Source organism: Trichomycterus rosablanca, chromosome 5 (assembly GCF_030014385.1).
Source record: "Trichomycterus rosablanca isolate fTriRos1 chromosome 5, fTriRos1.hap1, whole genome shotgun sequence".
In the NCBI taxonomy this organism is placed as follows: Eukaryota; Metazoa; Chordata; class Actinopteri; order Siluriformes; family Trichomycteridae; genus Trichomycterus; species Trichomycterus rosablanca.
The window spans coordinates 52469281-52494697 of NC_085992.1; the positions used below are offsets into that span (position 1 = coordinate 52469281).

The following is a 25417-nucleotide window of genomic DNA, read 5'->3' on the forward strand; positions in this document are numbered from 1 at the left end:
GGACTCGTCCTGATTCATCTCATTTATTTACATCTTTAAACAGAATCTTATATAAGACGAGGCCGATATGATGAGACACCAATACAGCTTTAATGATCAGTTTATTTATGTAACACCAAGTCATGACTCTATTAACACTTAACTGCTCATGGGACTCAACCACATGCTCTGGATAATCATGGACCTTCACTCCTTAAATGTGGACCCACTTTTCCATAAAGAATAGTTTTAATTCAGCCACGTCTGAGGGTCTTCATACATGATCTCTTCATTTAAGGTCCTTCTGTAGCGTCCCAACGATGTTAAAACCTTTAGATCGATTTGCTCTCGTGCTCTGGATGGTCGTCAGTTTGTAAGATGAATGAATGAATTTCCACACAGGACCAGTCGTTGTTGGATGTTGTTGGTTTTTCTTTTAATCGATGAAATGATCATTTAAAAAAATATTTTTTCTCCCAATTTAGTCAAAGCCAATTCCCGGATGGTATTTCCCCTTTACTGCTGCAGACCTCCACTCCTGACTTTCACCTGAAGATCCGTATCACACACGGAGAGACACACTGATCTCCATTATCCCCCATCTCTGTGCAACACCGTAGATCAGCCAGCAGAGGGCATAACTGCAGTTATAATAAATCCCCTGTGGCATTTCACCCTCGTTGTCCGTATAGGTGCCCGGCTTGCCGTAACCCTCAGTATCTTTGGCACTTTACCCTCAGTAGCATTATTTTTAGTATGAAGTGTAAGTAGTTTTGGATAAAAGCGTCTGCTAGGTGCCCAGGTGGCTCAGCGGGATATTCCACTTGCACACCAGCTCCGAGATTCTAAACTCCTCGGTTCGAAACTCAGTGTTGCCACCGGTCAACTGGGCGCCATCTGGTGGCCACAATTGGCAGTGCCTGCAGCAGATACTAATTGGCCACCGTATCTGCAGGGTGGGGGCCAGACTATGTGTGGGTGGGTGGGTGGGTGGGATGTTCATACACTGTGTAAGGACCCTGATTGGCGGAAGAGACGCCTGTGCAGAATATGCATGGACGAGAAGAGGCGTGTACAGCGACGTGCTCTCCTCGGATGCAGTCGGGTATCAATCAGCAGCGGAAGACAAAACTGAGTCGCTAAATCAGGAGAAAATGTGGAGAAAATACAATAACAATAAATCTTCTGCTAAATGCTGTAAATGTAAATGTTTGCTGTAGCTCCTTCAGGTGGTTATTGAACCTCACAGCCACCAGAGGGCAGAATTAGTTTCGTTATCATTTCTAACAGACGCTGCAGGTTTAACTTCCTCAAGCTTGATGAGTGACACTGAAGCAGGCAGGAAGTGAGGAAGCGACGAGAATAAAACACACACACATGAGAGGCGATCATCGCTGGCGTCGGGTGGTTTGTGGAGGAGGGCCGGGTCGGTGAAGAGGAACCTGGGCGAGGGTTCGAGCCGGAGCTGATATGTAGCGCTCATGTAGCACGCTCTCGGGAATCCTGGGGGGTCAAATCAAAGTAAAATATTAATAATCATAAAGAATGATGATCAGTTACATGCAAACTCCACACAGGAAAGACTATTAGATGACTGAGATGACAGCTCTACCCACTGTGCCTCCGTGCCCCCGTGCCGCCCCTCCCTTGATTCATTTTCATTATTACTTTCTTTTTTTACACATTACAGACTCACTAAGCGGAACTCTGAGGCGTCACACCACAACGTTCCACTAGTTCCACTAAAAACGAAAAAGAAAAAACAAACGATTCTGATGTGCGTGAGTGTTTATACGCCACATGATTAGTAATAAACACACCCGGGCTCAGAATGAGAACTGCAGGCCTCTCTTGCTTTCGGCGTGGTCAAAGTTAATAATCTCACTAATGTAACGAGAGATTACCCAAACAGCAAAAACGCTGCATTTAAAAACAATACATTTTAAAAAACGATGCATTTTTAAAAAACCCTAACCCAACTGACCCCTACCAACCCCAACAACCCAAGCGACCAACCCCAGTTGACCCCAACCAAATCCAACCGACCCTGACCGACCCCAGTTGACCCCAACCAAACCCAACAACCCAACCGACCAACCCCAGTCAAGCCCAACCTAACCCAATAACCCAACTTTCCGACCCCATTTGACCCCAACCAAACCCAACCGACCCTGACCAACCCCAGTCGACCCTGGCCAACCCCAACTGACACCAGTCTACCCCATCTAAACCCAACTAATCCCGACTGACCCCAGTCAACCCCAACTGACCCCAACCAACCCCAGTCTCCAAATTCAACCAACCCCAACCAAACCCATCAACTCAACGATGCATTTTACGATGCATTTCAAAAACGATGCATTTTTAAAACAATGAATTTTACGATGCCTTTTAAAAAAGGATGCATTTAAAAAAAGCAGCAGATTTAAGTCATGAAACAAGGCACAGATCCTAAAAGAGTCTGGACTTGTTAAGGTCTGAACTTGAACCCCACTGCAATGCAGCTGCAAAACTCCTTCTTGTTGGTGTCAGAAAGTGTTTGAGATGAAATGAACGATTGATTCAGAGCTGCTGTGCGGTATTTAATGTTACCGTGTAAATGATGAGGATGTGAAACCGTGTGGTGGGAAATTCATGTAAAAATAAAGCAAATCAGAGGAGGATGAATCATTTTTATTTCACAGCACCATCCCAAAACCATCTGAACCATGTCAGAACAAGCTGGTACTGGTTAAACCGGTACAGTTAATATAAACCGAGCTCACTTCCCGGGACCGTCAGTATCGGCCTCGTTCTATTTCTGTCGCTCTCACTTTTGTGTTGTGTTTTGATCAGTCTGGTTTGTGGTTTGGTTTCAGCACTTCCTGACTGTACATCACTGATGGTGTAGCTCACACACTTATCAGAGGAGAGAAAACATCTCAGCCTGGAGAACTTACTTCATATCTGAGAGTTAAACGCTGGTTTAGTTACAGGTGGTGAGACGAGCTTTACCCGCTGCTTAGCTAAGAGTTTACTAAAGAATACGAGTCGTTTCTTTTGACGTGTTCATAAGCCAACGACAAATTAATTATGATCATTACAAGCGTTCGGTTCACCTCCAAAAAAGGATGAATACGTGTCTGTACCAGAGATGGGGACACACAGCGACAGCGCATATACAGTGTATCACAAAAGTGAGTACACCCCTCACATTTCTGCAAATATTTCATTATATCTTTTCATGGGACGACACTATAGACATGAAACTTGGATATAACTTAGAGTAGTCAGTGTACAGCTTGTATAGCAGTGTAGATTTACTGTCTTCTGAAAATAACTCAACACACAGCCATTAATGTCTAAATGGCTGGCAACATAAGTGAGTACACCCCACAGTGAACATGTCCAAATTGTGCCCAAAGTGTCAATATTTTGTGTGACCACCATTATTATCCAGCACTGCCTTAACCCTCCTGGGCATGGAATTCACCAGAGCTGCACAGGTTGCTACTGGAATCCTCTTCCACTCCTCCATGATGACATCACGGAGCTGGTGGATGTTAGACACCTTGAACTCCTCCACCTTCCACTTGAGGATGCGCCACAGGTGCTCAATTGGGTTTAGTCCATCACCTTTACCTTCAGCTTCCTCAGCAAGGCAGTTGTCATCTTGGAGGTTGTGTTTGGGGTCGTTATCCTGTTGGAAAACTGCCATGAGGCCCAGTTTTCGAAGGGAGGGGATCATGCTCTGTTTCAGAATGTCACAGTACATATTGGAATTCATGTTTCCCTCAATGAACCGCAGCTCCCCAGGGCCAGCAACACTCATGCAGCCCAAGACCATGATGCTACCACCACCATGCTTGACTGTAGGCAAGATACAGTTGTCTTGGTACTTCTCACCAGGGCGCCGCCACACATGCTGGACACCATCTGAGCCAAACAAGTTTATCTTGGTCTCGTCAGACCACAGGGCATTCCAGTAATCCATGTTCTTGGACTGCTTGTCTTCAGCAAACTGTTTGCTGGCTTTCTTGTGCGTCAGCTTCCTTCTGGGATGACGACCATGCAGACCGAGTTGATGCAGTGTGCGGCGTATGGTCTGAGCACTGACAGGCTGACCTCCCACGTCTTCAACCTCTGCAGCAATGCTGGCAGCACTCATGTGTCTATTTTTTAAAGCCAACCTCTGGATATGACGCCAAACACGTGGACTCAACTTCTTTGGTCGACCCTGGCGAAGCCTGTTCCGAGTGGAACCTGTCCTGGAAAACTGCTGTATGACCTTGGCCACCATGCTGTAGCTCAGTTTCAGGGTGTTAGCAATCTTCTTAAAGCCCAGGCCATCTTTGTGGAAAGCAACAATTCTATTTCTCACATCCTCAGAGAGTTCTTAGCCATGAGGTGCCATGTTGAATATCCAGTGGCCAGTGTGAGAGAATTGTACCCAAAACACCAAATTTAACAGCCCTGCTCCCCATTTACACCTGGGATTTTGACACATGACACCAGGGAGGGACAACGACACATTTGGGCACAATTTGGACATGTTCACTGTGGGGTGTACTCACTTATGTTGCCAGCCATTTAGACATTAATGGCTGTGTGTTGAGTTATTTTCAGAAGACAGTAAATCTACACTGCTATACAAGCTGTACACTGACTACTCTAAATTATATCCAAGTTTCATGTCTATAGTGTTGTCCCATGAAAAGATATAATGAAATATTTGCAGAAATGTGAGGGGTGTACTCACTTTTGTGATACACTGTATATATATATATGATCTGACATCATTCTGATTGTGTCATTTCTGCTTTCTAATAATAATAATAATAACGCTCCGGCCGTCTTAACCAATGGGTGTGTTGGAGAAGCTAGCTCTCTCTCTACATAGACGCATTTGACGTCGTCCTGTGCTGCGCTCCTGAGAAGGAGGCTGTTCCAAATCCTAGATGCCGTAATATCCTCACTACTGAGGCATCTTAATATTTCAGTGTTATTTTGACTCAAGAACGAGGGAGCATCCGACGCTGCCTTAGTGATCCCAGCATTCATTGCGGGTCGGGTGCTTCTCTCTCACAGAAAAATAAACATGGCTGATGGTGCGGACAAACGAATGTTATTTTCAAACGTAAATAAAATATTACTGATTTTTAACTTGTATAAACTTGTACCGAGTGTTTTTATTTGCAAGTTCGGGCTTGTCAGGAAATGAGATATATAGAGCTTTATATAAAGAGCTAAGAGTAAAAAGATGGTGCAGGTGAATTAAGGGAGACAGTCCAGCCTCTTTGTGGGATAAGCCAACGCCCCCTCTTTTCTGAGTGGTCAATGAAGATAATGATCCACAGCTGCTCCCTTAAATACCCTGAGCATTACACCTGGAACGAAGAGCAGCTGTGGATCATCAGCTTCATTGTAAATAATTCAGTGGCGGTGATTTTGACTTTGGTTGTGGGTGATATTCGAATAGTCGTGGTTTGATTGCTCTTGTTCATGCTCTGGAATCTTGTTTAAAAGTCTTGTTTAGTGTTATTGTCTCGTTCATGTATTGTGTTAGCTTAGCTTAGGGTTTAGGTTGCAGCATTATGTGCAACACAACCAAGTCATGCAGTTTTATAAAGTCGTTCAGCTTTTTATCTGTTCTTTTAAATCTAGATTTATTCACTTTTTTCTTCAGCCAAATGCTTTAATGCAACCCTGTTAGGATACGATTAAACTGCATTTGGAACGACTACCAACCTAAACCCAAAGTTCTGTACTGATATTAATTACATATTTATATTTTATATCAAAAACCTTCACTTCACCTGTTAGGTTGTAATTAGATCAGATTATGTACAGACGGCAGCTGTGCAGGACAGTTTGGATAGATAAGAACGTGTAAATATATAAACTGTAGACGCGTTTTTCATGATTAATGAGGGACACAAGCTCAGCTAACTAACAAGTCAAGACAGACGAGGCAAATATTAAGCTTTGTGTACACACAGGTACGGTGGCCCGCTGAGTCACATCACAACAACATTAAGGAAAATGGAAATACATTCGCAGGAATTCAACATTAAAAACGCTGCATTAAATTAATATTTCCAAAACGCTGCATTCATGGGTTGTTCACTAGGGGCACTTTATAATTTTAGCTGTTTACATTGCAACAAAACCACTTAAGTAAATGCAGCGTTTTTGAAATGCAGTGTTTTTAAAATGCAACGTTTTTGAAATGCAGCATTTTTGAAATGCAGCGTTTTTAAAATGCAGTGTTTTAGTAAATGCAACCCTTCAATAAATTCAGCGTTTTTAAAATGCAGTGTTTTTGAAATGCAGTGTTTTAGTAAATGCAGCGATTTTGAAATGCAGTGTTTTAGTAAATGCAGCATTTTAAAAATGCAGCGTTTTTTAAATGCAGCGTTTTTGAAATGCAGTGTTTCAGTAAATGCAGCATTTTTGAAATGCAGTGTTTCAGTAAATGCAGTGTTTTTAAAATGCAGTGTTTTTGAAATGCAGCATTTTTGAAATGCAGCGTTTCAGTAAATGCAACCTTCCAATAAATGCAGTGTTTTTGAAATGCAGTGTTTTTGAAATGCAGTGTTTCAGTAAATGCAGTGTTTTTAAAATGCAGTGTTTTTGAAATGCAGTGTTTTTGAAATGCAGTGTTTCAGTAAATGCAGTGTTTTTAAAATGCAGTGTTTTTGAAATGCAGTGTTTTTGAAATGCAGCATTTTTGAAATGCAGCGTTTCAGTAAATGCAACCTTCCAATAAATGCAGTGTTTTTGAAATGCAGTGTTTTTGAAATGCAGCGTTTTTGAAATGCAGTGTTTCAGTAAATGCAGCATTTCAATAAATGCAGTGTTTTTGAAATGCACCGTTTTTGAAATGCAGCGTTTAAGTAAATGCAGCGTTTTTGAAATGCAGCGTTTTTTAAATGCAGCATTTTTAAAATGTTTTTGATATTTGTAATGAGTTTTTTTGTTTTTATTTATTTAATGCAGCGTTTTTAATGCTGAATTCCTGTAGATGTGTTTGCGTTGTCGTTTTTTCAGTGTTTGTTTGCTTTATGAATGTTGTTCAATTGCATGTATGAAGCTGGTAAGACCTGAATGACTAATCCGAGTATTATCCGTGTTCTGTGTAGATAAAATATTAATCTGCTCTCACCGGTCAGGTAGACGAGGTGGAATTCTGGGAGGAGGGAGGGACGGCGGTGTTTCGACTGCCGGACGAGGAGGGCGAGGAGGAGGAGGAGGATAATCTGGAGGTTCCTTCATAAAGTAAAAAAAGATAAACATTTAATTTATACACACGTTCACGTCAGTAAACATTTATTATTAGATTATGAATCTTTGTAGGACTGAACCTCCATGTCTCCGTCAGCGCCGCTGCTGTAGCTGATGTTACTCAGGGTGCTGAGCCTGTTACTGCCGCTGCCTGATCACATCACACATCACATCACACCAGAGAACAATTATAATTTACATTTATTAATAACCTACAATTAATGTTAGCAAATCAAATCAAACACACAAATAACTGTCAGAAAAAATAATCAATAACCGCTCCAGCAGCGCAACACAATGAGCACGGTTTATTCTTCATCTTCTTATAAAAAACAAACATATTTTTTATGCATCCCCCCCCCAATTTAGTCATATTCAACTCCCTGATGTTATTCTACGCCTGTAGTATTAATCGCTTCTTTTCACCTGCACCAGGCAGGTTCTGATGGAGATTTGTAACACGCACTGATCCCTGTTATCCCCCGTCTCTGTACAGCAGAGGGCGTAATTCCCACCTCAGATGAGCCGATTGTTGTCCATATTATAGGTGCCTGTCCTCTATGAGGGACCGGCACTGTCAGTCATCTGAGTCTCTGTGCCCCTGCTGGCCTGTAATGGCAAGGCAGGTGGGCATTATATTGCATTGTAAAACTCCATATTAATGAGGATGGATTTGGATCAGACTCTTGGTTTTGTGTCCACATACTTCTGTTCATCTTTGCTTATGGGCCTCAAACCCAGACTGTCCTCCCCGCCCCCCCCCAGGTTTTACTCACTAGAGGTGCTGGAGGTGCTTCCGGTGTGCCAGGTTCCTCTCTGCAGGGGTCTGTTAGCAGGGGGGGGCAGGGTGGCGGCGCGAGGACTCTGTTCGTATACAGAACACTCCATGTTGGTTTGAAAGGGTCGGCACAGGTCCCTCTGTATGGGCGGGGTGATGTCCAGGTCTGATTCCAAAACACAAGAACCGTTAATACTGATCCAGTTCTAAATACTGATAATGTTCTAGAGTATCACCGTGTGTGTATTCTGGAGAACACATCAGATAAATAATATTATACAGGTCAGCTGTTACAAGTAATGGACAACATGCGTAACGGCATCCCTGAGATTTCACTGGTTTTGCTGTTCAGGATTCATTTACAGGAATATCTGATACTACATCAAAAATATGAGTACATTTATGAGAGAGACCCTGACCTGCCGTCCTGCCGCTCCTTCCTTTCTCCTTCTGACGTCTGATGATGCTGTCTCGTAACTTCTGTAAATTCTCCTGATGAACACACACACACACACACACACATTAACACGTACAAATTACATTTAAATACATTTAAGAGATAAAAACCTAAAATAAATAAAGGGCAAAGTATAACAGGTACAAGTGCTTCTAACCACGTAACAATAATAATAATAATAATAATGATTAATATAATAGTTATAATAATAATAATAATAATAATAATAATAATACAAATAATAATATAATATATATATAATGAGAATAATAATAATAAATATAATAGTTATAATGATAATAATAATAATAAATATAACAATAATTAATAATAATAATAATAATAAATATAATAATAATAATAAATATAATAGTTATAATGATAATAATAATAAATATAATAATAATAATAATAATACATATACTACTACTAATAATAATAATAATAAATATAACTATAATAATAATAATAATAATAATAATAATAATAGTTATTATAATAATAATAATAATAATACATTTTTCAAAAGTGCTTTACAAATGACAGCAATAAAATAATTTAGTTTAAAAATTATCAATTAAAAGAATCATTTTAAAAGTTCAGGTGTTAAAATGAAAAAAAAAAACGCTAATAAATTAAAATCTTATCTAAAAAGGTGGGTGTTAATTCTCCTCTTAAGTCTGCAGAGGTCATCCGGAGCCCTCAGCTCATCAGGAGGGGAGTTTTAGAATGGGTAAAGCTCGCCCCTTCACTTGTGGAGTGACCGGTACTGTCAGCATGTTCCTGATGGGACCTAAGAACCATGTCACTGAGTCTCTTCTAGTGTGATAACTGCACACATCACTGTGATGAGGGGTCACTAAATGGTCATGAGTATGAGAATGATAGAGATGATAGGACATGGTCACCAGATCTTATAAATAAAAACCTAATGGAGGATTTTAGACTCTCTTATCGGCAGCTTGAAGTTGCTCAACATCTCACAGTGACCAGTTATTTTATATTGTTAGTATTTGTTTTTATTTGTTTATATTTATATTTCCCCTTATAGCGTTTATTTTGTACTGGATCTCCTTCCCGTCCGTACCTGCTGAAACCGGACGGAGTGAGAGCGCTTGTCCTGATCGAACTGCCAGGCTTTAAACTCCTGCACGGCCTCCTCCACCGTGATGGCCCCGACCTTTACCCTCTCCTGCAGGGAGATCAGCTGCCTCTGACCCGGGGTCTTCATGCCAGCGTAGGGGTCGTAGGTGCTGCTGAGCATCCGCTCGGGCACCGGTCGCACCGGCACTGCTGAGGGCATGAGGGAGGACGACGTTAGATCATGCTTTATAAACACGTGTAGGGATTCACTTCATTTATAAACTCGTACCATCAGAAGCTCTGCGGTTACTCTCTGTGTATAAGCAGTTTTTAGTGGAGAACACTGCAAAAGTAGAGGTCAAAGGTCAGAAATCATCATATATGCACAGTTTAATATCTAATTATATTAAACACACAGATCAAATGTAATATACATAAAGATTGTTGATTAAAAATGATATTTAGACCACATTAGAGAATAAAAAGCAGAATTGTGTGTTAGGCGTCCCGGTGCTACCTGTGGAGATGTAGGTTTTACATTCCTCGGGCTCCAGGGTGGAGGGTCGGGGGACAGGGGCCGGGGGCCGGTTCATAACCACAGATGTGAATTTCTCATCCTCCTCTATGGTGTCGTAGATTTCCTCAGGGAAGCACATCTTATACGGGTCCTCCTCCTCCTCCTCGTAGTTCTGCTCGTGGTCAGCGTGCGATGCGGCGTACTCGTCGTATATAACATCCTCCACGCTCTCACAACACGGATCTGCTTTAGCTGTAGATGTAGAACAGTCCCGTAAATATCAGAGCTGGTTCAGTACACAAATCAGTCAGTCTAACAGAGACATGGATCAAAGTTCAGCTTTCTAATTTCTTCACGTTCTACATGTAAAAGCTCTAAATAGTATATAGTATAATATAAGTATAGTGCAGTATAGTACAGTAATGTATAGTATAAATATTGTATAGTACAGCAAAGTATAGCATACATGTGGTATAGTAAGGTATGGGTATGGTATAGTGTAGTGTAGTATAGTATAATACGAGTATAGTACATTTATAGTATAGTACAAGTATGACATAGTACTAGTATGGTATAATGTAGTAGGGTATAATATAAGTGTGGTACAGTATAGTACAGTAACATATAGTTTATAGTGTATAGCAAAGTATAGTATAAATATTGTAAAGTATGCGACAATATAGCATAAATGTGGAATAGTAAGGCATGAGTATGCTAGTGTAGTATGAGTATAGTACAAGTATTTTAAATATAGTACAGTACAAATGTAATATAGTACAGTATAGTATGGGACAGTAGTACAAGTATGAGCATGGTATAGTGTGAGTATAGTACAGTACAGTGCAGTCACGTATATAGTATCAATATTGTATAGTATAGCAATGTATAGCATAGTACGGGACAATATAGCATAAATGTGACATAGTAAGGTATGGTGTAGTGTAAAGTAGTATAGTATAGTAAAGTATAAATATTAAAAAGTATAGTGCAATATCATGTAGTAAAAATATGGCACAGTATAGTATAGTGTAAATAGTACAGTACAGTATAGTATAGTATGGGGCAATATAACTAAATGTGGTATAGAAAGGTATAGTATGAGTATGGTAAAGTATAGTATAGTATTATTATTATATATAGAGCAGGTATTATTTAGGTGGTGGATCATTCTCAGCACTGCAGTGACACTGACATGGTGGTGGTGTGTTAGTGTGTGTTGTGCTGGTATGAGTGGATCAGACACAGCAGCGCTGCTGGAGTTTTTAAACCGTGTCCACTCACTGTCCACTCTATTAGACACTCCTACCTAGTCGGTCCACCTTGTAGATGTAAAGTCAGAGACGATCGCTCATCTATTGCTGCTGTTTGAGTCGCTCATCTTCTAGACCTTCATCAGTGGTCACAGGACGCTGCCCACGGGGCGCTGTTGTGCTGGATGTTTTTGGTTTGTGCACGATTCTCAGTCCAGCAGTGACAGTGAGGTGTTTAAAAACTCCAGCAGCGCTGCTGTGTCTGATCCACTCATACCAGCACAACACACACTAACACACCACCACCATGTCAGTGTCACTGCAGTGCTGAGAATCATCCACCACCTAAATAATACCTGCTCTGTGGGGGTCCTGTGGGGGTCCTGACCATTGAAGAACAGGGTGAAAGGGGGTAACAAAGCATGTAGAGAAACAGATGGACTACAGTCAGTAATTGTAGAACTACAAAGTGCTTCTATATGGTAAGTGGAGTGGTTTTAATGTTATGGCTGATCGGTGTATAGTACAGTATAGTATGGGACAATAGCACAAATATGGTATAGTATAGTAGGGTATAGTGTGAGTATGGTACAGTATAGTAGAGTATAGTAGAATGTAAACAGCACTGAGTAGTTTTTTCAGTAAAACTTCGTTCACACTTTCTTTTACCTTGGAAGAATTTTCTCAGCATGGCGTCTTCTGGATTCACCGACTCATTAAAACTCCCATTCAGCTCATCTTCTATTAATTAAATAGAATAAATCGATTAAATAAATACATAAACTAATTAATTAAATTAATTAATTCAATAAATACATTAAATAAATTAAATAGAATAAAAAAATTATTTAAATAAATCAATTAAATAAATTAAATAGAATAACCCTAAACCCTAACCCTAAATTAATTAATTAAATTAAAAAATTAATTAAATTAAATAAATAAATTAAATAGAATAAATAAATTATTAAATTAAATTAATTATTTAATTAATTTAATAAAAATCTGTTTCGACAAAATGTATAAAATAATTAACTGATTTTACAATCCCCTTTTACCCCGGTGTTCCAGTGTTTCATGTTATTTTATTTGTAGAGAATGTTTATTAATAATCACAGTTATGACTGATGGCCCCGCCCGTTTGAACCAGTACGATTATAAAGCTACTCACGGAACTCCAGGTCTGGATTGAGCTGCATCATGGATTCATAAATGTCCTCTTCAACAGGAAACTCAGCACTAAAGCGGTGTGATGCGTTGGCCATGGGCTCGTAGATGTCTTCATTATCTTCAGTCATCAGAGACTCCTCCATGTGGGACTCGACCAGATCTACCGTCTCCTGAAAACACACACAACACGGAACACGCGTGAACCTCGACCCCTGAAATCAGTTTGATCATCTACACGTGGTTTACAGCCTCGTTATAGATACAGGCTCTGGAAAATATCCAACAAGTACTACATAATAACATACTCAAGATTAGAATATACAATAGAATTATAGAAATAAAAACGTATAACATCTAAAACACCCAGATATTGCACATGGATTCAGTCCTAAACTGTATAGAATTATAGATACATATTCAGTTATAAAACTGTAGAATTGTAGTTATTTCAGATATTTCACATGTTCTCCTGTATTCAAGAGTTGAATGGTTAAAATTTTAGAATCTAAAATTTCTGGGGGGTAAATCAGGCTGTGTGGGGGGTTATTGGGGGTAAATATTGTGTAAATTAATTACATGACATTCTATACATACTATGTCCTAATAATACATCTAAACACAGAGTCTTTAGGGTGTGAGTTCGAATCTCAGCTCTGCTACAGGCAGGCCAGGCGCCTATATGAACAACGATCGGCTCATCTGTCGGGTTGGATGTTGGAGGTGAACACATGAAATCCACCACAGGAACCAACGTCCAGTTACGGGAACCATCACAGGTAACACGATCAGATCTAAAGTTTAGCGACATTTGCACCTTTATATGGATGGAAAACTGAAACCATTTTAAAAATATAGTGGACAAACGTGTGAACTCACGACGTAATGATCCATCAGCTGTCTGAGATCAGAGAATCCACTTTTCTCGGCCAGTGTGTTGGGATAATCCCCGTTTTTATTCACTATGCTGTACGCCTGTAAAGCTCCCGGACATCGAAGCAACTCGCTGGTCAGCTTTTTCAAACCGAACTTTGCTGAGAAGTGAAGTAACGTTGGCAGTTCCATGTCCCTCTCATCTGCAGAGAGCACATTTATATAAACTTACAATTAATTCAACAATTTATTTACTTGTGTTTGATGTTATAGACTGAACTGTGGCGTAACATTAAAATAGGATGTAAAGAAATCCTACTTGCTGATGCGTTCCCCTCCTCAAGCTGATTCACTCCAAATACCTGCAGCCCGTTTAGAGGTGTCCGTTTTGTTAGTGACTCTGTAAGCAGGTCGTCCACGTCCTCCATTATGTTAGATGTGATATTAAAAGCCTGCAAAATGTCATTAAACATCAGTATAAATTCAATTCAATTCAATTCAATTAAACTTTATTGTCATTATACAATACAGGGTTGTACAGTATAACGAAACACTGTCAGGCTACATCTCCAGTGCAGACAACGAAAGACAATAGTGCAAAGACAATGGGGGAGGGGATGGGGGAGGTTACCAAAAATTTCCATACATAAGGTGCATAGACAAGGTGCAAAGACGATACAAGGTGCAAGAACAAAACAAGGTGCAAGAGCAGTACAAGTTGCATAGACAAGTTGCATAGATTTGAGGTAGTGGATTTAGCAGCTAGGTTTAGGTAAACAAAATTTGAGGTAGTGGATTTAGCAGCAAAAGTCCAGTAAAAGTGTGAGTGCAATGAGTTTATTGTGCAGGGTTGGGTAGTGACAGTCATAAAGGTAAGTTATGTCCTGGTAGTTGTTGTAGGAGTGACCAGTTTAACCGCTCGTGGGTAGAAACTGTTCTTAAGTCTGGTGGTTCTGGCTCGAATGGTCCGGTACCTCTTCCCAGATGGTAATGCACACATTACTCTGTTTTTGCTAAATATATAAATATATATAAATCTGGTGCAGTGGTGAAAAAACACGCTAGCACACCAGAGCTGGGATTTAGAACTCGTTGGTTCGAATCTCAGCTCTGCCATCTGCCAGGCTGGGCGGCTATATGAACATTCAGGGTGGGGAATAAAGCCAGATCAGGGTTCCTTATAACTGATGCAATTACGACCTCTGCTGACTGATCGATGATGCTGCACAGAGTATGTACGTACACAAGGCTGATCCGCATATGAACTCGCCTCAGGTGCAGGTGAAAAGATGCAGCCGGTGCTGCACACGTGTCGGAGGGGGCGTGTGTCAGGTCGCTCTCCTCAGTCAGCAGTGAGAGGGGAAGTGTAACGCAACCAGGGTGATTGGATATGACTAAATTAGGGAATAAAAATTGGGGGGAAAATGCAATATATATATAACTTTTGGAACACAGACTGGTTTGACTGCATACTGACATAGACTGCATTATCAGGTGACATTGGAGAAACCCACTGGAGACCCAACTGTGCAGCCAACCATCACAAAGTCATGATGGTGCAGAGACATGACAAGAATCAAGAAATCATGTAACAAGGTAAAATAATACAATATAGAACTGTTTACACCACCAAATTAATCTTCTATATTGCTCTTTTATTATTATTATTATTACTTTTATTATTATTACTTTTATTCATAATAATAATGATAGTAATAATTATTACTATTAATTATAATAATTGTGATTATATATTATTTGTTATTATTTTTATTTTTACTATTTATTATTATTATTATTATTATTATTATCAATAAATTATTATTATTACTATAATTATTAATATCATTAATATTATTATTATTGTTACTATTATTATTATTATAATAATAACAATAGTAATAATTATTACTATTAATTATAATAATTGTGATTATTATTTGTTATTATTTTTATTATTACTATTATTTCTATTACTATTATTATTACTGCTAATAATTATGCTTATTTTTTATCATTATTTTTATTATTATTATTATTTTATTATTATTATAATTATTATTATTTTATTATTATTTTAATTATTTGTACTGTTTTTTATTATTTTATTATTATTATTATTATTATTATTATTATTATTATTATAATCTTGCCATATTTCATTTTATGTGTATGTAAACTTTTGATAGTTACTGTGGACAGTTTCAGGTCGTTCCTGTACCAGCATCTCTTAGTTTTACTGTTTTTATTGTTATAAATGTGAACAATGGATGTTTTTATAAACTAAATTCAGAAGTAAAACCAACACAGATCCACCAGTACGATCAGACTAAATAAATAAATATGAATTAAAACAGTAAAATAACACTGATATAAACTAAAGCTAACAGCAGACGGCGTGTACAGTAGAAATGTGTGATTATTACCTGACACATGAACTGTACGGGATCCAGAACCTCCTCAAGATAACGGCTGATCTCCTCCATCTTGGTGTAATACGTCACAACTGATGAACAAACAACCGACTCGCCGCAGTAAAGTCGTACTGAAACCTCACCGGCGGGCATCTCTGAAACCATAACGTCTATTAAAATCACTCTACAGTATCAACAGTACTGATCTGAACAGTAATAACAGGTCAGAATGAGTTTTATAAACACAGAAGAGGCTGTAAAAGTCACCTGCAACACATTCCAAAAAGTTGGGACAGTAACGCGTTTATCACTTTGTAACGTTCTTTCTCACGACACTTAAAAGACGTTTCGGCACCGAGGACGCCGAGCGATGACGTGTTTCTGTTGTTTTGTCCCGTTCTTTCTACACAGAATTATCTCCAAATTCCCTGAATGGTTTAATGATATTCTGCACTGTAGAGAGAGAACATGCAAATCCCTTCCAATCGTTTTATGAGGAACGTCGTTCTAAACATTTCAATAATTTTCTCACACATTTGTGGACAAACTGGATCCTCTGATCATCTTTACTCATCAGAGACTCTCAGCCTTTCCTGGATGCTGCTTTTGTACCAAACCATGATCACAATCACCTGTTCACATCACCTGTTTAACATCACGTCATTATTTAGTGTTTCATCTCATTACTACTACATTCACCCCCGTCCCAACTTTTTTTGGAATGTGTTGCAGGCCTGAAATGCAGGAATGGATGATTATTAATAAATGAAATGAAGTTCAGACGTGAGATCACGTAACAAGTTACGGAATATGATATAAACCAAATTAACCATCTATATTGCTGTATTATTATTAATAATAATTATTGGCTATTATTACTATTACGAATTTTTATTATTTATGTATTATTTGTTATTATTTTTAGTTTTACTATTATTTATTATTATTAGTAGTAGTACAGTACTAATATTATTAATTGTTATTATTATTACTATTATTTTATTACAATTATTAATTATTATTATTAACAAGAATTATTATTACTATTATTATGAATCAATGCTAATAATAATTATTTATTTTTCTATATTATTTTTATTTTTACTATTATTTATTATTATTATTTATTTGTATTATTACTGTTAGAAGTATTATTTATTATTATTACTACTATTAGTAGTATTATGTCACATTGGGAGCCTTTGTGTGCTTCAGTGTGCCTATGTGCCACACCCCTCTCTCACTGGGAGCACACCTGTCCTCTGCCACGCCCCAACTCATGATTGGTTCTCCTGGACTAATTAGCTCCAGCTGCTCCTGATTTAAGGAGGCAGCTTCTCCACAGACTCTGGGAACTATTTGGCTTGACTTTGACTTTTGTTTGACTACTATTGTGGCTCTGTATGGATTCTGGTTCCTAGCTCCAGGTTGTTTCTAGCTCTTGTTACTAGCTCTTGTTACTAGCCATGTTCCTAGCTTTAGGTGTTAGTCTTAGTTAGCTGTGTTTTACTTTAGTTTCACCTTGTTTGTTCTGTCTTGTCTTTTGTTAATAATAAATATACTTTGTTTTGTTACATCTCTGCGTGTGTCCTCCCCTTTGTCTTGTCCTTAGCCCCCACCTGACAATTATCATTAGTAGTACAGTAATAATATTATTTCTTATTGTTATTTATTTCTTATTTGTTATTTTATTTGTACTATTATTTCTTATTATTATTACTATTATTTATTTTTATTATTATTTCTATTACAATCATTAATTATTATTAACAATTATTATTACTATTTTTAAATAATGCTAATTTATTTTTCTTTAATATTTTTATTATTACTATTATTTATTATTATTATTATTATTGCTAATAATTATGCTCATTTATTATTATTATTTATTATTACTATTAATTATTTTTATTATTTTTACTATTATTTATTAGTATTATCATTAGTAGTACAGTGCTATTATTATTAATTATTATTATTGTTTATTTTTATTACTGTTATTATTATTATTATTGATAGTATTGATGCTTATTATTATTTATTATCCATGATCATTATTATTATGATGATGATGATTATTAATATTATGTATATTTATGAAATCTTTATTATTAAACCTTAATTAATAATTTAATGTAATTTTTTAACCCTGCGTATTCTATCAGCCACAAATGATGAGTTTTGATTGGATTTTTAAGTGACTGTATGTAAATCTTGACTCTCCTGTTAATCCCCTGAGCTCTAGATCAGAGTTTTTACCAGAACTGAGATGCAAATTTCACCAAAAGTGAAAAAAGTTTCTTTGAGGAACTAAAACGAAGTTCCGCTTTAGGACCGAAACCCACCGGGTGACGGAACTTTAACAATAAATTCATTCACTGCAGTTCCTGACACTCGTTCTGCTGAAGCTGCACAATTAAATTCTACTTCCATCCTGTCTGGGGCGGGCAGCCTGTTCTCCATGATGATATAAACGTCCACCTGAGTCTGAAAACACAGAGAAGATTCTGTCATTACTCTTTACATTTTTAACCACAGGAAATGTTGCCAAGCAGAATTTAAATAAACGATAAAAATAAATACTAGAAAGAACCAGGATTAGGCAACACTGACACTGACAACGATTCCACATAAGTGATCGATGGTACTGCACAGAGACGGGGGATAACGGAGATCAGTGCGTGACTCTCTGTGTGTGATACAGATCTTTGTATGAACCCTGGTGCAGGTGAAAAGAAGCGGTTGGTGCTGCACACGTCAGAGGTCTGCAGCAGTAGAAGGGAATTGGATACGACTAAATTAGGAGGGGATTAATGCATTTAAAAAAAAATTGTCTGGCCACATGTGTCTTTGCAGCAGCAGATCTTACTTACATTTAAGTGACTTACAGTACTGTGACGGTATATAGGCTAAGCAATTGAGGGTTAAGGACCTTGCTCAAGGGCCCAACAGAGGCAACCTGGCAGTGGTAGGGCTTGAACCAGCGACCTTTTGATTACTAGTTCAGTATCTTAACCACTAAGCTACAACTGCAAGTGTCTGAGACAGTGAAGCCAAAGTGACTGGCACTAGTACCGTGCTAGTTAAATGTACTTGGTACTTACTCCACACAGGATCCGGTCCGGCTGGACGGTCAGACACGCCCTCTCCTCTGGTACTGGTTCAGATCTGGTGTTTATTTCCTGAGGTGAGTTTTCATCCGGCACTCCGAGATCCTCCTCAGGTGGTGGAGGAGGAAACTGGTCCGGTAGAGGAAACTCCTCAGGATCGTCTAGAGTAAACTGGTCCATGTTTTGTTCCAATGGAGGTAAAATATCCTCAATCATCAGCTGATCCTCAGAGGTGCTCATGTTCCCTTCAAAATATTACACATCCATAAATACCACATCAGGACACGCCCATGATTTAATGTATACATGATCAGCCATAACATTAAAACCACCTCCTTGTTTCTACACTCACTGTCCATGTTATCAGCTCCACTTACCATATAGAAGCACTTTGTAGTTCTACAATTACTGACTGTAGTCCATTTGTTTCTCTACATGCAGGTCCTGATGAGGTCCTGTTTAGACCTGATGGGATCTTAGACCACGTTTTGTTTCCACCACAACTCGTTTAGAACTCAGAGCCCAGCTAACAGTGGGTCAGGTACCCGGGACCAGGACTCCAGGGGTGGTGGGAGCATAGTGCTTAGTGGGTAGAGCTTTGGAATCAGCCACTGTTGGGCTCTTGAGCAAGGCCCTTAACCCTGACTGCCACAGGAGTGCTGTACAATGACTGACCCTACATTCTGACCTCTGGGACACCCGGTAAAAGCATTTCATTGTTTTGTACACGTACATATGTATTTATGATGAGTAAAGACATTCTATTCTAATTTATTTAACTCATTCAGATCTCAGTCCACAGCTAACAGTGAATTATGGGTAATAAGTTCCAAATGGCCACTTGTCAGAAAAGTACACTGAGAGCAACATGTGCTGCCTTCAAGACGTCATCTTTTCCAAGGACGTCCAGCATTTTTCACCAAGACGACGCAAATCCACCTGCTGCACACATTACAAAGGCGTGGCTGCAGAAGAAGGGGGTACGGGTACTGGACCGGCCTGCCTGCAGTCCTGACCTGTCCCCAATAGAGAACGTGAGGAGGATTCTGAAACGACGACGACCCCCCGTACTGCTGCACATCTTAAGACGTGTTTGCAGGAAGAACGAGACAAAATAAAAGCTGAAACACTAAATTACTCGCTCTCCTCGGTGCCAAAACCTCTTTTAAGTGGTGAAAAGGAACGACGACGTTACAAAGTGGTAAATGCTTTACTGTCCCAACTTTTTTGGAATGTGTTGCAGGTCTGAAATGCAGGAATGGATGTTTATTAATAAATGAAGTTGAGCAGATAAAAGCTTCATCCTGTCTGACATCTAATTAATGTCAAAGTTAGTGTAAGGAAGTGTTTATATTATTATTTACATTTTCCACGCTGAAAAATCATATATAAATAAGTGTTTACGACACTGTACGCATCATAAAACTAAAGTGTAAAAACGTAAACAATATCCGGTATGAATATAAGCATGTATTAATGTTTGAAGTGACGGGTGTGAGTTCACACAGCTGAAACCAACAGCAGCTTCAGTTCACACGGCTCGAAAAAGTCGATGGTTTTTCTGAGCTGCTGGTTACTGTAACTCAGTCCAGCTAAAAATACAAGAATTCTATAAGTAAACCCACATGTTCTAATGTAGCTACGACCTACATCTGTTGCACAGTTCATCCTTCTGTTTATTATAAATAAATGTGTGAATAAACTGTAATTTGGCGACGTATTAAAAAAGAAACGTACAAAATCAAACTCCGCTTTTACCCTGAGTATTAAATTAAATCCACAACCACGAGTCTTCAGTAATTAAAGAAATAAAACTACACCGATCAGCCATAACATTAAAACCACCTCCTTGTTTCTACACTCACTGTCCATTTTATCAGCTCCACTTACCATATAAAAGCACTTTGTAGTTCTACAATTACTGACTGTAGTCCATCTGTTTCTCTGCATGCTTTGTTAGCTCCTTTCACCCTGTTTTTCAATGGTCAGGACCCCCACAGGACCCCCACAGAGCAGGTATTATTTAGGTGGTGGATCATTCTCAGCACTGCAGTGACACTGACATGGTGGTGGTGTGTTAGTGTGTGTTGTGCTGGTATGAGTGGATCAGACACAGCAGCGCTGCTGGAGTTTTTAAACACCGTGTCCACTCACTGTCCACTCTATTAGACACTCCTACCTAGTCGGTCCACCTTGTAGATGTAAAGTCAGAGACGATCGCTCATCTATTGCTGCTGTTTGAGTCGCTCATCTTCTAGACCTTCATCAGTGGTCACAGGACGCTGCCCACGGGGCGCTGTCGGCTGGATATTTTTGGTCGGTGGACGATTCTCAGTCCAGCAGTGACAGTGAGGTGTTTAAAAATTCCAGCAGCGCTGCTGTGTCTGATCCACTCATACCAGCACAACACACACTAACACACCACCACCATGTCAGTGTCACTGCAGTGCTGAGAATCATCCACCACCTAAATAATACCTGCTCTGTGGGGGTCCTGTGGTGGTCCTGACCATTGAAGAACAGCATGAAAGGGGGTAACAAAGCATGTAGAGAAACAGATGGACTACAGTCAGTAATTGTAGAACTACAAAGTGCTTCTATATGGTAAGTGGAGCTGATAACATGGACAGTGAGTGTAGAAACAAGGAGGTGGTTTTAACAGAGCTCCTGATTACTAACAATCCACTTCCTGTTTATCTGAGTGATCCACAGATTTAAATTAGACATACCCACTTCCCTCCGAATATTAATTTTCATTCTCAGCACAGCTAAAATCTCGCTCAGTCATCTCGTTCATTTGTATTAAATATCTGCACATGGGTTCAATTTCCATTCTTATAAGTGTGTAGGATTCGGTCCTGGGTATGATCCCCGGGTGGGGCTTTCTGTGTGAAGTTTGCATGTTCTCCCCGTGTCCGCGTGGGTTTCCTCCGGGAGCTCCGGTTTCCTCCCATGCCAAAAACATGCCACCAGGCTAATTGGAGACACTGAATTGTCCTATAGATACCCGGCCGCAAGATGCACAAACCAGTGCACTGTAGTGCCGGTCCCAAGCCCGGATAAATAGGGAGGGTCGTGTCAGCTTGTTTTAAGCTGGGGTGAGAGCACAGGGTCAGTTAATGTACGACACCCCTGGAGCCGAGAGGGTTAAGGGCCTTGTTCAAGGGCCAACAGTGGATGCATGGCAGAGCTGGGATTCGAACTCTCAACCTTTCAGTTGATAGTCTAAAGCACCACCTACTAGGCTACTGCTGTCTCTACCATCATACCTTGTGGATTTTTATATAATGATATTCACCGAGCAGGTATAACATCATGAGCACTGAGAGGTGAGGTGAACAACACTGATTATCTCTTCATCACGGCTCCTGTTAGTGGGGGGGGGGGGGGTATATTATATTACGCAGCAAGTGAACATTTTATCCTCAAAGTTGAAGTTAGAAGCAGCAAAAATGGGCGAGCGTGAGGATCTGAGGGAAAAATTGTGATGGCTAGACGACCGGGTCAGAGCATCTCCAAATCTGAAGAAGTTCATGCTGGTTCTGATAGAAAGGAGTCAGAATACACAGAGCAGCACAGTTTGTTGTGTATGGAGCTGCAGAGCTGCAGACCAGTCAGGGTGCCCATGCTGACCCCTGTCCACAGCCGAAAGCACCAACAATGTGTACGTGAGCATCGGGAACTGGACCACGGAGCGATGGAAGAAGGAGCACACTGGGGAACACACGGCACCAGGATGCATTATGGGAAGAAGGCGAGGCGGCGGAGGCGGTGTGATGCTCTGGGCGACGTTCTGCTGGGAAACCTCGGGTCCTGCCATCCATGTAGATGTTACTCTGACACGGAGCTCCTACCTGAGCATCGTTACAGACCATGTTCACCCTCTCATGGAGACGCTTCCCTGATGGCAGGATGAAGCTCCCTGCCACAAAGCTAAAATGCTTCAGGAACGGTTTGAGGAGCACAACGACCAGTTGGCCTCCAAATTCCCCAGATCTCAATCTAATTGAGCATCAATCAAAAAATCTTGGTGCCAGATACCACAGCACACGTTTAGGGGTCTAGTGGAGTCCATGCCTCGACGGGTCAGGGCTGATTCGGCAGCAAAAGGGGGACCAAGACAATATTAGGAACGTGGTCATAATGTTATGCCTGATCGGTGTATATTATATAATGATAAATGTTACTTTACACTAGAGGCAGTGTAGATATGCTTAGGGCACGATTACCAGTAGTCATATTCCAAAATTCTAAGAATCTTGCTACAGTACAATGGATGTGTACATGGTGTACGTGACAAGAAGTGCGTCAAGTGCATTATAACACCCAAAACCCAGTCCTAGCTGATTTAGACCAGTTCCTGTTGTAGTTTACCAGTATATAAAAGTGATTTTATATTATCACATGTGTGAGACTGTGTAGGTGTGATTCTTCCCTGCAGACACGATTAAAACTCGATTAATCTACTCATAATCCTCATAATTTAGCCTCTGACCCATTTCATGATGGTTTTTCCACCACAACATGATATAACTTCATCAAACTAGAACAAAAGCAGGTAATTTGGATATATTGATTCCTTGGGCGGGTCTGACCCTCATCTGGGCTCTACATCAGGGTCCAGAGTCCATCCATCGATCTCCTGCACTACTTTATTTATAACATAAGCAGCGTTTCTCAGTCCTGGTTCTTGACCACCCATGTATTTAACATTTAGGACATCTGAGCATTGTTTTAAGCTCTGATCCACCCAGTTTAACCCAGTTCTGAACTGGGACCTGCAATATGGGGGTCCATCATTGAGCACCTCTTATTAAGTGAAGCTGTTAGAGTAAATATAGAACACGTACCGTTAGCGATGACGTCTAGAACGGTGGAGACGTACAGCGCCGGTTCGTCCTCAGAATCCAGCTTCACCCAGTTATCCCAGTTCTCAAAACACTCCAGCAGTTCATCCCTCTCAGACACGCCGCACAAGAACGCCACCACTTTACTGGCGGGGTATAAAAGCGTCTCCAGGCTGTTCCGCACCCTGGGCTCGTTTTGAATATCTATTAACGCCTCAGAGAGCAGAAGCAGGGTGCATTTACTGGAGCTGAACCGTGAAGCATCCTGGTCTTCTTCTGAACCTTCTCCATCCACCAAATAAAACCTGATGGATCCTTTAGGGAAGTGATGAGACACCTCCAGGACCTGCTGCAGATACGTGGCCCAGTCCTGAGCCTCGCTGGTGTGAACGATCACCACCGAATCCATGCTGGAGCACCCGGGGAGGCCTGCCATCAATCAGAATATAAACACGTTAGTCTGTAAAATATCACCCTCCTACAGCCTACAGTCAGTCCGGGTTCAAATCCCACCAAGCTTCTAATGGAGGGAAACTAAACCTGAGGAGAGAATTTAACCTCCGACCCCAACATGAAGAGACTCTTTCTTCTCCTCAACCTAATAAGTTACCAGAGTAAATAATCAGCACCCAGCGCTGCACCCAACTGTACCGTGGTTTTACCTTCTACTGTCTACTTCTGACACCAATCCATTTATTTCACCAGCAACACCTGACCTGGGACGCTGTCAAATTAGCAATGTACCTCTGTAAAACTGTAAAACTTAAAGAGTACATGAGTAAAATTAGAGAGTACCACTGTAAAACTGCAAAATTAATAGAGTACCTCTGTAAAACTGTCAAATTAATAGAGTACTTCTGTAAATCTGTAAAACTTAGAGAGTACATGAGTAAAACTAGAGCGTACCACTGTAAAATTAATAAACAAAGAGAGTATATCTGTAAAACTTAAAGTACCTTAGTCAAATTTAAACCTCTGTAAAACTGTAAAATTAAGAGAGTACATCTGTAACATTGTAAAATTGAGAGTACCTCTGTAAAATTAATAAATTAAGAGAGTACCTGTGTAAAATTGTAAAATTAAGTCTGTACCTGTGTAAAACTGTAAAATTTAGAGAGCACCTAAAATTGTAAAATTGAAAGTACCTTTGTAAAATTAAGAGCACCACTGTAAATTAAAAGAGCACCTCAGTAAAATTTATCAATTAAGAGAGTACCTCTCTAAAACTGTAAAATTAAGATTGTACCTCTGTCAAATTAAAAGAGTACCTCTGTAAAACTGTAAAATTGAGAGTACTTTTGTAAAACTAAGACAATACCTGTGTAAGCTAATAAATTACTTGTAAAACTGTAAAATGAAGACAGTACCTCTCTCAATCCTCTCTGTATACAAATAAAAGTATAACAAATGAGTAAAAAAGGATTTGGCTTCAACCTTTAACATAAGTATGTTAATATTACAGTAAAATACAGTAAAATAAGTGACAGTTCAGTAAAATAAAGCTTTTGTTTACTAAGATAAGAGAGGTAAGAGACTTTATTGATCCTGAAGGAATTTGCAGTAAAGGCTGAACTGATTTGAGATTATTGAAATGTCACCAAGTCTGTGTAATTTACCCCCCACTGTAGGACTGAAGGTGTAATTCTGGTACCTGTCCTGATGAAAAGCACCAAGCT

At 39.6% G+C, this 25417-nt stretch overlaps 1 protein-coding gene across 2 annotated transcripts; it reads right to left on the bottom strand.

The window, feature by feature from the left end:
* Positions 1-18: 18 nt before the first annotated feature.
* Positions 19-24159, bottom strand: pik3ap1 (phosphoinositide-3-kinase adaptor protein 1). 2 transcript variants are annotated; one of them, XM_062995373.1, is made up of 16 exons: positions 23745-24159; positions 18889-19139; positions 18130-18271; positions 15794-15936; positions 13687-13819; positions 13374-13570; positions 12499-12667; positions 11997-12068; positions 10078-10329; positions 9850-9903; positions 9565-9767; positions 8440-8512; positions 8019-8186; positions 7323-7393; positions 7124-7227; positions 19-1482 (listed from the first exon to the last, which is right to left on the bottom strand). In XM_062995373.1, the coding sequence occupies exons 1-16, from the start codon at positions 24148-24150 to the stop codon at positions 1368-1370; spliced, it is 2553 nt and encodes an 850-aa protein (XP_062851443.1). In that variant the 5' UTR covers positions 24151-24159; the 3' UTR covers positions 19-1367. The 2 variants fall into 2 exon arrangements, with proteins under 2 accessions (XP_062851443.1, XP_062851442.1); XM_062995372.1 differs by having other exon boundaries at positions 9565-9770.
* Positions 24160-25417: the final 1258 nt, after the last annotated feature.

Excerpts from the sequence above, each read along its gene's own strand:
- pik3ap1 (XM_062995372.1), bottom strand. The coding sequence starts at position 24,150 with ATGGATTCGGTGGTGATCGTTCACACCAGCGAGGCTCAGGACTGGGCC. Across the intron at positions 18,272-18,888 it reads CGGACCGGATCCTGTGTGGA|ACTCAGGTGGACGTTTATAT; the intron begins GTAAGTACCAAG and ends CTGTGTTTTCAG. Across the intron at positions 9,771-9,849 it reads TAACCGCAGAGCTTCTGATG|CAGTGCCGGTGCGACCGGTG; the intron begins GTACGAGTTTAT and ends TCATGCCCTCAG.